Below are 17,135 nucleotides of genomic sequence, written 5' to 3'. Positions count from 1 at the left end.
TACATTTGACTCTGAAACGTAGTGTGGTAGACGTATAAATTAGCATGAAATGGAATTAATGGAAGCAGCAACAATATGTTAAAAAAGTAGTTAAATACATTACTCAGTTATTTTGTACTAAAAAAAATCAACAGAAGTTTTTCCTAAATAATGATCATCTGCCAGAGTGAAAGCCTACAACTGACATGGATATCGTTCTGAGTTCATATTTATATTTGTCAGTGCGTAAACACCACCCGATGGAGAGTGGCACTGTCTGCTTCACCCTTATAGAGACTAGATGCTGCCGGCTGTTGGAGGCACAGCATGTCGTATTAGCGCCCTTAAGGAATAATTTGACATTTTGGGAAATAAGCTTATTTCCAATCATGCCAAAAGTGATATCAGAAGATCGATAACACTCATTTTTGTCTGTTAGATATAATTATGAAGCCAGCCTGTTAGCTTAGCTTTGCACGAAGACAGAAAGCAGTCAGCCTGGCTTAGTCTGAAGTCAAGTGTCCATTGAAAATCATGGTATTCAACATCAAGAATTGTATACAATATATGTTTGCCACATTGCGATATATCAGAAAGAATATTTAACTACATGAAAAGTGTAACCAGCCTCATTTCAGCCTAGGGAAGCTGTTAGTCTCTACACAGAAGAAACAGAGTTTGACTTTATGTTTGAGAGTTCAAACACAGGTATTGCCATGTTCTCTTCATGCAAGACTTTACAAACCTGTGAAATGTGCTGCTATATATTTAATCCATAGAATGTATGTTTAATCAGAAATTGTACACGAAAGAAAAGATGGCCAGTCGCACAGCAAAGGCAGAGATGAAAGGCCTTTCTCTACACTGGCTACTGACCGACCAATCAGCCGTCCTAAGTCAGAGTTTCACTGGCCTTGGGCTATCACTATTGTCAAACCCTGGTGCACGAATGTTAAGAGAAAAAAGCAGAGCCACGCTATGTGGGCTGCATTATTCACAAGGACAGGGTGAAAAAAAGAGTAAGGTGAGGAAGAACGAGAGAAAGAAACGGAGAGAGAGGAAGACATGTGTGAAAGAAAGAGTGAGCGACAGAGGAAGAAACTTTAAGAAGAATTTGAACAAAATGCAAAATCAGGATCCGAGAGAGCATCACTGTGCACGGCAGCTTAAGAAGGAATTCAAAGTTTGTCGAATCTAAATGAACATCAGTTCCCTGTCCTGGCTTTACCCTTAATTATCCATTCTGCCTTTGTACGGCGGCGGCTCAGCTCTGACAACCGCTCTCCCCAGAGACCCCCCCCCTCCTCCGCTCCCAGCCAGAACATTAGGGAATATCAGGGAATATTACACCCAGGAATTAACGCTCCAAATCACCTTGCCAGGTTTAGGTCCCGCATGCACCCCTCCTTCTCTTGGACAAGATAATCCGGGCTCTAGCACCGGATATATGCCACTAATCATCAAAAAGGTAAGGGCGGGGGTGTAGGGAGAGAGAAGAGGAGGAGAGGAGAGGAAGACCTTGGAGGGCATGGGAGGAGAGGAGAGGAAACCTTAACAAATCTGTGTTTGTGTTGGTGTAGTATACTAGCTGACTTATTTTGACCTAAAGTATAAAAAGGGCAGCTACAGAAACTAGTGCACTAACTGGCAGAAGGATTACATTTAAATAATATTTAGTGGTAAAATTGGGAAACCTTTCTGTGATTACTGACAGTATCTCAATGCTTTAATTGACACTTTGCCAAGAGAGATTAAACACTGTGAATTATTTGCGGAGCGATGTCACTCAGGTGTGTATTTATTTACCTGTTCTTGCGCTTCCTGCTTCTCTCGCTCTGCCTCCAGTTTGTGATCGACAGCCTGCTGAAGATTCCTCCTGAGCTCCAAAACCTCCGACTCCAGCCTCACAGCCACAGACCTGCACACACACACAAAAAATCTGCTCAAATATATGCTAAAAGAAAGGAAATGTAAACTTTAATTTAATTAATTGTGTTACCTCTTTACACTTTAACAAAGATGTACATTTTTAGTAAACTGATAATACATTTAAATATATAAATTGTAGAATAGATCTCATTTAGTTTTTCAAATGTATCCTAAAAGTAGGTTTAATAATAATAATCATTGAATATATTTTCACTTTTTGCATTATTTATAACAAAAAACTAATCCTCAACACTTATGGATTTAAAAATATAAGTTTTTTAAATCCAGATATGTAGGAGTGTTTAACTTAGGCCCAGAAAGTGTGAGTGTGTGTATGTGTGTGTGTGTGTGTGTGTGTGTGTGTGTGTGTGTGTGTGTGTGTGTGTGTGTGTGTGTGTGTGTGTGTATGAGTGTGTGTGGCAGCCGAGCTAAGGGAATGTGAAGGGGATCAATATGAGGGGGTCTATTCCTGCCACGCAACTGTGCGTCTGTGTGTATGTGAGTCAGTTAGTGTCTGCAAGTGTGTGTGTGTGTGTGTGTGAGAGTGTGTGTGTGTGTGTACGTACATGTGTGCGAGCCAGTTTGTGTGTGTGCCAGCTGCCCTGGCTACAGCGAGATCAATACGACAAATGATTACCATTTCCACAAACCTCCCTCCACAGCCTCGCTCCGGCCGCTCAGCGAGCCTCAACACCCCCGCCAACCTTCACACACACACAAACACACGCACCAAAACAAACCGCCCCCACTCTTGACCCACACCTCTAAAAGCAAATAGAGAAGCCTACAAGTTTATTAATAGTAAAAAAGATTTGGGCCTAGTAGAAGAGAAAGTTTTGGGACGGGTGATACTTTATAGATTTTACAGTTAAAGCAAGAATGACTATGCAGGGAAAGACCACAAAGTCAGCGTTTCATTTCGTTTTTATTGGCATTTGTGTTAAATTAAAACATAATAAAATACCAAAACATGAACAATATCTACCCCTCTGTCTCTATACATAATTTTTTTTTTTTCAGTTGAAAGATTCAACTTTTAAGGTAGCAACTATCATGATTTTATTATTGATTTACCTACCGTTTGTTCCCTCTGTTAATCAATTGATCCATTCATTTATGTGTCAAAAAAGCGTGAAAATTATCTGTCATTTAAAAAAAGTTATTTGTTTGAATGAAATGTTTTGCCCACTTCAGAGACCAATAATTGAAGGCACTCAATTTATAATATACAGAATTATATAATAAACAGATCATTTCAGCTCAAATGAAAATGTCTTTTATTGGAAAGTGGACAAAAGCTATTCTCAAATAAACATCCTCAAAGGAGAAAGTCAATTTTACCAGCTGTGAGGGATACCCATCAACATCTCGAACATTTCAATATATTATCTTTTTAAATGATCAATAAAAGAATATATAAACAAATTCACGAGTTGACTTTCCGTCTGTGTCTCAACACACAGGATAATAATGTTGCAGCACTGAACTTAAACTGATAGAAACAGAGTAACTCAGGGGTAGTAAAAGCTGAAGCAGAGCGGCCAAAACAAAAAGGAAAGAGAATGCGTGATGGATTGGTCCGTGGAGAGAACACATGATAGGATGAACAGCGAGGGAGAGAGAAAGGGAAGAAAGAGAGGAGGCATCCTGTGGAGAAAGGAGGGGATTTCCCACAGCACAGATGGAAGCCATTAGTATGGTGTTGTTGCTTAAAAACCTTTCATGTCTTTGCAGTTATTAGATAATACCGGGTTAACGGTAAACAGCATGATTCTGCAAATGGATATATAATATGCAGAAAACAGCAATTGTTTTCTCATTCACCACCTAAAATTGGTAATAAAATGCAATAATTCAGAAAGTAACCTATAAAGTCTCCTACAGAGTTTTGACGATAAAAACTGCTCCACAAGAAACTCCCAAAGACGGCGACCGTTGCAGTGAGGTCATGTCGAAGCCAAAGCCACAACCACAACTATGCGCACAAACAGACGCACACAAACACACACTCTACTGGGTGATACATGCGTGCTGATGTCATCACCGCAGCTCTGGTAACACACAGGGGTCAACCGGGGGTCTCGCCTCTGAACTCTGAACTCCACGACCTAACATCTGCTTACCTACCGTGTCCCATCGATACACATTTTGTTAGATGAACTCAGGAACAGAACTTTTTTTTTTGCTTTGGGATATCTAAATCCTTGGATAGAACAGAAAGTTGTTGAGTCTCTTAAACAATATTTAGAGCTTAGGGCCGTTCTGTTTAACACATGTACAGCCTACTGTGCAACGCACTTATACAAAACTAAATGTTTTTGATTACTGTGCTTACACAGGGGACGATGGGAAATGGGATAACAGAGGAAGCTCCCGCTCTCCCCCTCTTTTCCCTTCTTACCTTATTTTCCCCTCTGCTAGCTTTCCCTCATTCAGGCACCCCTCCATCCGCCTCGCCTCCTCTGCACGGGCTGCCAACTCCTCCTCTGAGCAGGAGAGAGAGAGGACAGACAGAAAAGTGTGAGATAAAGAGCAACAGTTCACATCAGTGGCTGTAATTCTGCATTCATTAGAGAGAAGGCATCATTTAAATATGGGCCATATGACAAAAATACATGTGAAATGTAATGTCAGATAGCGCTTGAGGTTGTTTTTATTGTATGAAAAGAAATAAATATGTAACATGAGTATAGATAGTACTTGACATGCTCCAGCACACCAAGGTTAATATGATGATTTACAAAACATGCATACTATACAGAGGGGATATTTATTCTCGTCAGCATGAGAGGGAAAATGTGAGCCTTCAAAGCCAAACGAAATCCGCCACAGAGTCACTAGACGCTTTTTAGAGGCAGAAAGTGTTGCACTGCTTGCTCTTAGACAAGGCAGCAGCCCTTTTGGTGGTAGACAAAAGGAGCGCTCCCTGACTCGGTCAATAGATGGCACTCTTTACCTTGAGCAAGCCACTGGAGCTCCCACTCCTGACTGCGTCCCTTCAATCACATTCCCTTTTCAGCCTTTCCTCAGTCTACATGCAATAAAACCCCATTGTCCTACACTTAGTAGTTTAGCGCATTGAGCAGATGCATAATAAACTGACAGTCCGGCTCCTTGCTTAGGTTTGCTTTCTCAGACCCTTCTCAGTTTGAATTTAAAATGTAGGATTTCCTCTTCTTTTTTTTGTTCTGCGTGCTGTTTTGTGAGTCAATGTTTCTTCATCGCTCTTAAAACCTTTTCACTAAATTCAGTATTCATTGAATATAACATAAACTGTCAGCCATCGGTGGCCAAGGCTAGTGAATATTGAGGAGGTGTGCGCGCTGAATATGTAGAGGTGTGTGTGTTGAATATTTACAGGACGGACCTTGACTTTGTGGGTGAGCCTGTGTGTTTGAGTGTGTGAAATAGAAATAGAGAAATGTTAAGTGTATTTCTGTAATGCTTTTAGCGCCTCACCCTGTGATGGTGGGATAGACAGAATAAGGGGGAAGCTAAAACCAATACTAGCAAGGAGGAAACAGAGAAAATAAAATCTACATTTAATAAAATTATGATTAATTTATGGTTGTGCAGCATCCAAACTGTTTAAAATAAAGCCCTCAGAAAATTGAAACTGCTAAATATTTAACGATACACAGACACTTTTATTTGTGTGTGCCTGCCTTGGCTATTTCCCTGAATCTCAAGGTGAAAGTTTGTTATGAATCTCAATAATCAATAAAAGGAGAGATGTGAAAACTTGAGGTGGGGATCAAATTCGCATTCAAGGCATTAGTTTTGAGGTGACCTCAGTGACACTTCCCGCCAGGGGAGGCCACAGAGAGAGCAATTAGCTGCAAAGACTGACCGTTTACACAAACGCTCCTATTTGCACCAAAACACACACAACAGGCAGAGATACACACCGACACACCGATGAAACCCACACGAGAAATTAAGTGAAAAGACAAACAGCTTTCCTTATAAAGAAATCTAGAAATATGAAAACAACAAAAGTAGAAAGCAGCGCACACAGACAAATGGATAAGATGTGTGGTATATTGAGCTTATTTTGATGATAAAATACTGCCAACATTTTCCACATTAGACGAGGATAAGCTGAGGATTTCTCAACAATGAATTCTCCTCAATAGCTTGAGATAGTTCATACTGTGAGGCCCGGGTCTTCTTACATCTGGCTTCAGAGTTAAGTTATGACATTAGTCCACAATCGAAGATCTTGGGTCTCTCACTTTCTTGACCTTTTTATTCTGGCTTCACAACTTAAGGTCTGACATTAGTTCTTAATCTAACTCTCTCTCGATCTCTCAATGCCTTCATACGCGCTTCAAAGCCCGTCATATAGCGTCGGTTTATAATCACAGATCTGCGGTCAGATTACCCCGCTCTCACGGCTAACCTTTAACATGAGAGGGACGAAAACCCGGCTCACCCTGAATCAGTGGTCGGGCCCTGCCTGGCCCTCATAAAAGCTTCATGCGGCTTCATAGGGGCTTCCTTTGGCTTTGTTGGGGGATTCGTAGCGGGCTAAGGTGATCTCGGGAGACGTCCCAAAGCATCCCAAGACTCTCCCGCTCTCTTTCTGAAGTTTCACGGGCTTGCAACACTGCTGTTGGGTATAAGCCAAAAGGTGCAGCCGCACACCGTCATGCACTCAAATACACCACGAGAAGAAGAACAAAAACACTCACAAAGACAAAGAGTAACACACAAGTAGAATCTAAAACTCACACACACATGCACCCCAACACACTCCCCTCTTGCTCTCTCCTCTCCGCTTTATTTACAATCCTCTGGCAGCGGTACAAGGGCCCGGGGCTATAACACACGGCACCTAATGCTCAAACTGCCAGGTAATCTCATGTCTGACATCCCCCTTTGATAGAAACTGATCAATAGACTCTTGTAAAGGAGTCATTTTCTCTGATGTTTCTACCAACCACTTCTCTCCATCGCTATCTCTCTCCCCTTCTCTCCTTTTCTCTCTCCCCCCCTCTTCTCTTTTATTAGCTATACATTTATAATTCATATTACAGCGGGGCTGAGTTTGCTCTGAGACAAAGGGGGGCTTCTTTGTGTAATAAAGAACAATGGTGGTGAAATGATGGGGAGAAATGCCAGTGTTTGCTGCTGGTTCCGGTGAACAACAGTTTTGGGGATCGATAGAGTGTGAAATGGGATTATAGCTAGTAATAGAGGTGAATTGGAGGAGAGAGGCCTGTGCACGTGTGCGTCCGGGGATCCAGCAGCACACACACACACGCATACGCACACACATGCACGATAATGATTTCATCATCTTTAGGCAGATGCACATCAGCAGCACAGAGGGGTGGTAATATCGCATTTCTGTTTTTGTGGAAGTGTGGAAATATGGATATTGTGTTTTTGTTTATGCTGTTATTTCATTTGTTGTCAAGGAGCATCACATTTATATCACATTACGGCCAACCTAACAACGCATCTTATTTAACATGCAAGATGACACCATGAGTCATATTTGAATATTTCAAACATCCGTCCCTGCTTGAATTTCATAGGTAGGTGCTAAAGAAAACAATTTAGCAGCCATTTAGAAAACACTACATGCAGTTTCATCTGAATCTGATGGGTTACGTAACCTCATATATAAAACGTGTTGCCTGTACGGAGTCTTACTTTTCAGAATTATGCCACAAATCAGTTTTAATTCACGTCAAATGAAGTATATATATATACTGTAAATGTTACACCGTCAACATCAATATATGAACTGTACACTGGCTTTCTCTTGCTTAAAAAGTGTTACTATTTTTAAGAAAGGGAATATCTAGTAAAGTAAGAGTCATACAGAAAATGCGAGTGACATTGAATTTGACACATACAGTCATATGCCACTTTTAAGGACTTTTTTTCCTCTCCTTTTTAATCACCCTCTTCTCCTTCCCCGTCTCTCCTGCCACAGTCTGATTGAATCCAGCTGCCTTCAGCCGCTTCAATCATCCACATGACACTCCTCCTCCTATCCTCTGTTTCTTTCCTCCTTTGACATTCCCTCCATCCGGCCACAGAGACCTTTTAATATAATATCCATCATTTTCCCAGCTACAGTTATGTTTACGCCCAGTTTACTGTAGCATTCATGCAACATGTCAGCCGTTTCCCAGCAGCAAACAACTTTACAAGTGAAAATGCACTGATGGAGACCATAAAAACACATCAATTTGGTAATCATTCTGGCAGTAAAATATTATACTCTGTCATTTTACTGTCTTGCGAAGAAGAAGAGGCACAAATATAATGGAAATACAATTATTTGTCCCTTTTCCAGTTAACAGAACATAAAATATTGAAACAAAGTCAAATGTGGTTTTGATGGAAATTCACTTGTTATGTATCTCATTATTCTTAGTGTATACCTCTTAGTTGCTGTCCATATAATCTGCATTTTAACCTGTTTATTTTCATACTCTTCCACACCCTAAACCATATCTACTATTATCAAGCAACACAAAGAATCATCACCACTCAAAGTGCCTTTTTCACAATACAAATAAAGAGCCTGGACAAGGGCTTCATGTTAATAAAAAGTCCTTTTGTTCACAACAGTAATTTCTCAAGCTGACTCCTCACCCAGTCCATTCAGGCTGCAGCTATATCCAGGTAAACAATGCCCCCTTTGTTATAATAATGCTTCTTTATGCTTCTTAAGTCATTACAATGGGCTTTACATTGCTGGATTGTATTTTCTGGAGGTAAAAGCTGAATAATATGTGGTTTTGTGTGGAGCGTGGAGTTGAGGGTTTTTGATCACAGACAAAGGCCGAGCCACACAGCGCTGTCCTTCTGTCTCTATCTTGTTAATGAGCAGTGTTCAGCGAGCAAGCCCGCCACTGTCTGCCACAGAGAGAGACCTCAGATTCATCTCTCTGCGGACAATAGGTGAATGTGTGTGTGTTTGTACCTCCGAGAGCCAGTGTGTATGTGCTAATTAAAGCAGGGGGAGTTGGGAGAAATGGCCCTGTGTGTGTGTGTATGCGAGGTGTTTGCCTGGCGTGACCGTGGATGTGTACGTTAATTCTTAATGAGACATTTCTGTGCCCAGTGAGACCCAGCCATCACCATTCCTGCACTGACACACTACTACAAAGGCCACCATCGCACACACATGCACACACACCAGATCATTACCATACCGCTAAAGCAGTGTGCCATTAAATCAAACCTCTATCTCCTGGTGTGTGTGTGAGTGTGTGTGTGTCTGAGATAACATTGCGTGCAGACAGTCAGGAACTGAATCACCACATTGCTGCACCACTGCTGGCTAATTTGAGCTAACAGATCGAGCTAACAGCAGTGGAGCTGGTTCAAAACAAAAGGCAGGGCTCATTGTACAGTATACGTTATTATAAAATGCTTAAGGATGTGCCAAGATTGTTGTTATAGAGCATTATAAATATAAATGATGGGTTTAAAGTATTATTTTAGAGTGCTATAAGCAAATTATAACAATAAATAAGCTATATATAAAGCATTATAGGGTCACAGAATGTGTCAAAATCTCTCTATATGCATCTACACTTTAAGAGTATGTTATTTGTTGTTGGATAAACAGACAGATGGGTGGATACATGATATTTGTATTGCCTGATTGCTACCTGTCACTTGCTGCTTGCTGCGTAGCTCCTCCATTTCTCGGCTCAACTGTCTGACACAAGCGCTCAGACTCTGTTTCTCTCTGATGGCGCTCCTCCTCTTCTCCTCCTCCTTCAGTATCTCCTCCTGAAGCCTCTGCGCCTCCTCTCTCTGAACCTCCACCTCTCGTCTGGCCTCCTTCAGCTCCTCCTCTGACGCTCTGAGAAGTGCCACATGTACCTGCAGCGGGAGTAAAGGGCCAAGAGGAGTAGTGAATAAGTGACTGAGTTTTTAAGCACACACTCAAGTCGCTTTTGTGGCCCTGTTCAGATCAAGCATCTCGCTGGATATTGTCTAGGAGGCACTTCACACTTGACATAAAAGGAGCCGAAAATGTGAATTGAGTGGTGACTTATTATTAGATTTTTCCTTCTATACTTACATCTGCTGTTATCCATGGGCAACCTTAAATGAAACTTTAAAATACAAATTACATTTTCACCTTGATCATAGAGCTAGAGAAGGTGGTGGACATTTTGTAGCAGATTCTTACTGTAAAATAATATGCGAGCCTTTTGGCAAATCAATTGTGCTTGGAAGGGTCATGCTATAGTAAACTTTGAATACTTCAGAAGTCCTTCACAGGAGTTCTTCATACACTTATGTTCCAACACCACATACTGTACGGTATGAAGAGGTGCTCCTGAGTTTAAACAAATATGTATTTAAAGTAACATGTAGCTAGTTGCATGTAATGGCATTGTGTATTTAAATGTAGTTGTGTTTGGGTTATAAGTGAACATATCTTGGTTAAAAAGCTTATATATCGAAGTTAACACTGACTGGTGTGTGTGTGTGTGTGTGTGTGTGTGTGTGTGTGTGTGTGTGTGTGTGTGTGTGTGTGTGTGTGTGTGTGTGTGTGTGTGTGTGTGTGTGAGAGAGAGAGAATTAATGTGTGTGCATGCATATGATTTTGTAAGCATGACATGTCTATCACTTGTATGTGCCAGAGGACGCACAATTAATGTGTAAAATCAAATGTTCCCACTTGCACCTACGCATCAAGACTACACACACACACACACACACACTCAAACACACACAGTGATGTGACTATGACTGCCAGCAATGTTGGCACTCTGCCAGGCTACAGTCACCACTTTGAGTAATTTGAATATTTAGTGTCCCATTGAGCTCTTAATTGGAGTCAATTTCACCAGCCTTGGCACGTTTGGTGCTTTAATTAATGGCGAAGCAATTTGTTTCTGCCAGGCTATCACGGGACAATCACATGAGTGGTGGGTGTGTGGAGCCCGTGAAGGTGGGTTGAGTACTTCCTCTTTGGGAACTTGAACTGAATCTTCAGCTTGTGTTCCTAGCCTGAGATGCCAACCATTTAAAACTGTGGATAGGGTTCGTAACACAATAGTAAAGGGGGAAAAAAGGTCAAAATACATATCAGACTGTACTTGAATACCTTTTGGGTGTCAGCCAGCTCAAGCTCTACGCGTGTCACTTCCTTTTTCAGATGAATCGCTTCCTGTTCCAGCTGACTGCGATCGATCACGTGTGTATGGTGGGACGCGAGAAGACTTTTCTTCAGACAGACTTTTTCCTGGGCTCTTTGGGGAGAAGAGCAAAGAATGACTGCCTTGTAAGGAATGCAAAGCAGCAGTGAAAGAGCAACATGTCTGCAATAAGACAAAATGTAACCAGATAACAGATTAGCTAAATTAAAAGAAAATGATTTGACTAGATTATGTTAAATTGTCCATGTGACATATAGTGTGCTACTGTGCACCATTTGGCAAGCAGACTGTTAAGAGAATGAGAGAGGGGAGGGGGAGGGGGAGGCAGATGGGAAGGGCATGAGAGGAGAGACAAGGACAGGAAGGGAGATCAGCAGAGGAGAATGAGAGTTTTATAGACTCAGTTATTACTGTCTCTCCAGCTCTGACTTCATCTGAAGAATAGCCTTTTCACACCGCGCAAGGCTCTCAACCTGCTCCGTGCAGCGCTGTAAAACACAAAGAATGAAACAAGTGGTTGCTGGAATATTCATTTTCTTTCATGTAAATCTGAAACTCACTTCATGTCAAACTCTGTATTCATATGTATCTACATGAGACAAAGGGCATTTCATATCCAACTACTTATAAAATATGCACCTCTGTAATGCACAGTAAAATGTGTGACCTCACCTTCTGTAGCTGCTGGTGGTGTTTTAGTTGGTGAACGTACTCCTCTTCCGAATGGGAATGACTCTGTTGGAAAAGCTTTAGGTCACACTCCAACATCAGTTTCTATGAAAAAGTGAAGGTGGGGGGAAATGAGAAAAATAACAGAAAAGAAAAAACGACTTAAAATCAAACAATGTCAATAAAACTAAAGAAGTCCAAACAGCTAAAAAAGTAAAATGGCTAAATATATGACACAATAAAAACTGATGGCTAACAGGGGAACAAAACTGTTGAAAATGAACACCAACAAATTATTATGATAAAAGAATATATGTGATTGAAATGACTTGTCTGGCCTATAATATAAACAATAACAAAAGTATTGCAAATTCAAATCAACAAAATAATCAAACTAATAGTAAAAACAATCACAAATAATCTAAAACAACAATAACCAGGCAGATTATAGTCAATCAAACACTAACAATGCAATCGACAAAAGGAAAACAAAAACTAATTTAAAAAAGAAACAAAGGTGACACCTAAAAAAATCTAAGTCACAAAAGAGTGCATTTGTAATGAACTGCATTTCAACAGATTATATGCATCTGGGTTCACTAATAAACAACAATGACACTGATGTGCCTCTAAGGAAACACATCATTATGTATAACACTCATTTGTGAATGGATTTGTTGCATCGCAGAGCACAGAGACACATGGCCTTGATGTTCCCAACACAGCTGACAAACTCCAACAGAGCAAGCATAACATTAACAAGTGGCTCTAGTGTGAGAATCTACAATAAGAAAAGCAGCTTAAGATCTTAGCAATGTTCTTTTTATCACAAAAGAATATCTCCTCGGGGAAAAAAGACCTTGTATCTCATTGTGATTTCTGAATGTACCACTAAACTCAATCTTAGTCTATTAACTACTGTCCTTTATATAAGCACTTTATGTAACTAATTCAAAAGTAGACATTTTAATAGGAAAGTAGAGAAATTCCACTTTCCTATAGTATTCATCCAGACGCTATAGTGAAATATCCCCTGGTCTGAATACAAATGGATAGAAAAGAGATGGCATTAAGATACTATATTCTAGCTACTGAGTAATTCCATTTGTGCTCAAACAAAACAAGCCATCAATTGAACATTGATTTTATAGATTTTTTATTTTTTCAATAAAACTCTTTCTTGTAAACAGGGAACAGTGATTTTAGGGTTAGCTGAGCCCAAAGAGACACGAGGTAGAGAATTGGCAGGATGTGAAGCTCCATAAGAACTCCTAACCTCATGATAGGCGCCTCACAATCAAAGTCATTAGCCAGTGTAATAAAGGGCCTGAGATACAGCCATTCTTCAACAGCCTAACTCTTTTATAACCAACAGATTAAAGTTGATTGGATTAAAATGACATTCTGCCCGTCTGACCTTGGCGGCAGCAGTTAAGTTCATCCAAATTAAATTTCTCCGTAATAAAGATGATTCATTTGTTGCCTGACGTAGTAAATATAAAACAGAAAGAAAAGGGAGAAAAGATTAAGTGACACACGTCAGTGCACAAACGCACACTTGAGTGCAATGACACATGCACACAAAGGCCCATGCATGTCCTCACACAACATGATGGAGCTGGCAAGCCCCTGGAGGCTCACACAAGAACACAGAGACCCCCGTTTGGACCTCACCAAAAAACTGGTACACATTATCAAAATCCTCACAGGAAAACTACTTCCTTCAAGAAAACACTAACAACCCGATGTTGAAAAAGATCATTTAAGGTATAAAATGTAACAATTAACTTGTATGCACCAAAAACACTCTAATATAAATTGACCAGTTTTTACAGTGTAGTATGATTGTTTCTGAAGAACCTTGAAATTGGCAGAATTTCATAAATCATAACTTGCTTTATAGGAACATCATTTACAAGATTTGACATCCTGCTGGAATGAAGAAGGCCCATGAACTCATCAGGGAAATGTTTACACCGATATTAAATCAAGTTAGAAGTAGGGTAATTATTTCATAGACTTCTATACAATTTCTTTTCAGACCATAACTATGTATGTTTTTAAGATTTAGACAATTAAATAGCCATCAAATCACTATTAAAGTCTTTCAACCTCCATACCAAAAGAGTACATTGCCTGTACATTTGCCTGTGTTATTGTTCTGTCTTACATATGCTACTGTAATGTGCACGTTTATCTCACCTGCTGTTTGAGTGCGTCTTTTTGCTCCTGCAGGGATCCAATCAGGCCTTTTAGATGGTCCTCTTTTTGTTGTCTCTCCCTCAGTAGATGCTGATTGTCCTGGAGCTCATCCGTCAGCTGGTCCAGAGCCTCCTGCGAGTTCTCCCATTGGTTGACCTTCTCCTGGTACCGCTGCTCCATCTCGGCTAGCTCCTCTCTCACTGAATCAGTTGCCAATTTGGAATCTCTTAGCTGCCAATTAAACAAAGTGAACGGCAGAATGTTACACTGGACTGAAGACATGTTACACAAAGATGGTAGTCTATGTATGAATAGGTATAACTGGATGAAATGTTTATAGAGGATCAAAATGCAACATAAGTAATATCATGTATTACTGTGAACTATGATCTACCTGGTGCTGTGAGTACTGTAGTTCCTCTTCCAAATGCTCCACCTGCCCTTGCACCCGATGCACCTTCTCCATTGCTGCAGTGTACTTTTGTCTAAAAATGGCTGCCGTTTCTTTCTGCTCCTGGGCTTGTAAACTGGCATCTTTCAGCTCCTCCTTGGCTCCTCTCAGCTGCTCATGAAGAAGTTCAGTCTCAACCTCTTGCTTCTTCAGCTTCCCTTCGAATGTCTCGACCTGGAAGCAAACACAGGGAAATGAAGCACAAATGTTTATGAGAATAAACCTTTGCGCTTATATTTTAAAAAGGAGACCAGCATCTTGACTCCCTTCATGTATAGGTGCTCTTGAGAGAATGTACTGAACAGCTGCCAAATGTGGAGTTACTGATCATTTGTGTTGCAATGAAAAAAAAGGCAGTAGGACGCTTTAATGCTTGCACAAATCAGGAGGCTAAATCCATCATCATCATAATCCAAACATGTTGATTTATTGTGATTAAATGCAGCTGAAAAATAAGTAAATAGGTGAATGCTAGTTTGTCTAACATGGGGCAATATTCTGTGCTACCCGACAGTAACCTCGCTCATAATGACAGGGAAACCGAGGAAGTGAAACCAGGCTTAATCCCGGTGTTACACAAGGAATCCTACCGTAGCTCACCTTGAAGGGGGAGAGGTTGAGAAAGTTAAACCCGCTCTAACACTCATCTTGAGTTCATCCACGTTAATCCCGCTGTAATCTGGATCAGAACATCAGGGGTTTACTACTAATGACAGCCAACTAGTTAGATTTCAGCGGTTCACCGCGGCTCGGTTTAACCAGGGATTAGCCGGGCCCATCCAGGACTAACGCTGGGTGGAAAGCAGCGTGACTGGGTAGGAAAGTTGCTCATGCAAAAGAAAGAGACACAAACCAGAGAAGAGGATGGAGGGGCACAGCCAACTTTTACTCTCCACTTCAGAGTGAAAAACTGAAGAACCTGTGTAGGTGTACGAGCGTGTGTTTAAAACTCTTGACTCAGCCCATGTACACTCGACTTTTTTCAAGTGTGTTGGCGAATGTTTTAACCAAGGTTACCCAAGGTAAATGTAAAATAACACAAGAGAATTTCAGGTAAGGGGTCATATGCCAACTTTACCCATCATAGCCGTTGCTTTTCGTGGCGTTTCATTCCCTTTTAAGTATTCTCTACTAAAGTTCAAACACTGCTGGCAGATTTAGCATTTAATTTCTGTTGCTGGATGAAAGGCCTCGTAACAAGGCTTAATGGGAACACCATGGCTTTCTTGTGACCATAATCAGGAGCTTGTGCTTTGTAGAAACAAACAGCCTTCATTAAATATGATGGAAAACACATCGCTTTGACCCTCATTTGGCCTGCCATTTGAGCATTCATGGCTGTCACATGACTACCCAAGATGACCCACGTTTCATAATAACTCCATTCTCCTCTCTTTTTTTATATCTCAGTCTTTCTTCCTCTCTCTGTATGTATGTTGTGTCCAATTGGATGTGATAGGTTGACAAACAGAGGGCTCATGTTGTCTTGTTTGGTAGTTCAGATGATGTACGTTGGGATATATGTGAGCTGACTGCAAAACAAAGCTTGTCTGCTGTAAACGGGTCAGTTTGTTGTTCTTGGAATGGCAAAGGACGACTGGATTGTCTACCGTGATTTAGATCACTCGCAGTCAGACACATAAGTGTATGCGATTGTTCTTTTTTTGTTGGATTAACACCATGGATTGTTTTGCTGTAGGATCATGGCTCCATTGATTGACAAGTGAACCCAGAAGAGAGTTCCCTGCGCCTACGTGCTGCTGACTTCCTTCAGCTTCTTGACCTGCGACTCATGATCCTTCTGCTGCTCTGTGTTTGGCTGATCTCAGAGTTGTTCTGATTCAATCGGCTGTGAAGCGCGACACTCCTCTGGCTCCGGTGTTTTGTAACAATCTCATGAGTCTCTTTCACAGCTTCCGAGTCAGAGTTCAACAGATCTATAGATCCCGCTGTAGGGAAGGTGGAGATGAGCGGAGGTGAAGAGAAAATCCTTCCTTACCTGTTGCTGACCATCATGCAGCTGTTCATGTAGCTGCTGCTGTTCTTTCTCCTTTTGGTCTACGAGGCGCTCGATGTCCCTGACCTTTTCGATTAACTGGAACTTCTCTTCATGGTGTCCTCTGACCTTGTGTTTCAAGTGTCTAACCTCACCCTCCAGCGCTACCACCTAAGCACACGAAGGAGAGGATGGAAATGAAATGTAGGCATACAAACACACACAGACAGACAGAAAAGACAGCGAGGGGGCGGCAGCCGCCTAAAAGTGAGGGCTTGAGTCAGAGAGTTTCCCAGTTTAGTCTCAGGACCAGTAGGGAAAATGCGGGCACGGCAGACATGAATGAGTAACGATTCCCCTTTTCCTTAGCTGCAACTTTCGAGGAGCCTTTGAGCAAAGTGCTACGCCTCCCACTGCTATAATGGAGCTGCTCTGTAGCAAACTGTAGAAGACTGATGCTGGTTTGGGCACTTCCCTTGAGTCGATGTGTGCAAGTCTGTGGGTGTAAAACAGGTCATTGTTGGAGAAAAAAACCACAGGGGTGCTCGCTCAACCTAGCCTCAGCATATGAAAGGAAAAACCAAAAAATAGTAAGACAGGTTTAAACCCTTGTAGTACTACCTAGAATGGAATATAGGCCCTGAGACAAATTTAAAACCCAATAGTGGAAACAAATCCAACATATTTTCCCTGTAACACCGTAGAAATATGATAAAGGTGAGCTTTTAAAATGTCAACAATTGTGGAAAATCTGATTTCTACA

At 41.1% G+C, this 17,135-nt stretch overlaps 1 protein-coding gene across 6 annotated transcripts in view; it reads right to left on the bottom strand.

Annotated features, from left to right (window-relative positions):
• LOC117483896 (trichohyalin-like) overlaps positions 1–17,135 on the bottom strand; it is a 95,900-nt gene that overhangs the window by 23,883 nt on the left and 54,882 nt on the right. For 3 of the 6 annotated variants that reach the window (XM_034132225.1, XM_034132224.1, XM_034132226.1), the window contains exons 13-21: positions 16,376–16,543; positions 14,320–14,550; positions 13,926–14,156; positions 11,727–11,828; positions 11,466–11,542; positions 11,003–11,147; positions 9,549–9,765; positions 4,310–4,394; positions 1,786–1,897 (exon numbers count right to left, since the gene is read on the bottom strand). In XM_034132225.1, coding sequence (XP_033988116.1) covers positions 1,786–1,897; positions 4,310–4,394; positions 9,549–9,765; positions 11,003–11,147; positions 11,466–11,542; positions 11,727–11,828; positions 13,926–14,156; positions 14,320–14,550; positions 16,376–16,543 — 1,368 coding nt within the window. Of the gene's footprint in view, positions 1–1,785; positions 1,898–2,545; positions 2,613–3,462; positions 4,032–4,309; positions 4,395–9,548; positions 9,766–11,002; positions 11,148–11,465; positions 11,543–11,726; positions 11,829–13,925; positions 14,157–14,319; positions 14,551–16,375; positions 16,544–17,135 lie in introns of those variants that run through there. The other 3 variants (XM_034132227.1, XM_034132228.1, XM_034132229.1) reach the window with 3 other exon arrangements.

The sequence above is a fragment of the Trematomus bernacchii genome, unplaced genomic scaffold (assembly GCF_902827165.1).
Source record: "Trematomus bernacchii unplaced genomic scaffold, fTreBer1.1, whole genome shotgun sequence".
In the NCBI taxonomy this organism is placed as follows: domain Eukaryota; kingdom Metazoa; phylum Chordata; class Actinopteri; order Perciformes; family Nototheniidae; genus Trematomus; species Trematomus bernacchii.
This window is presented reverse-complemented; position numbering and strand designations above follow the sequence as displayed.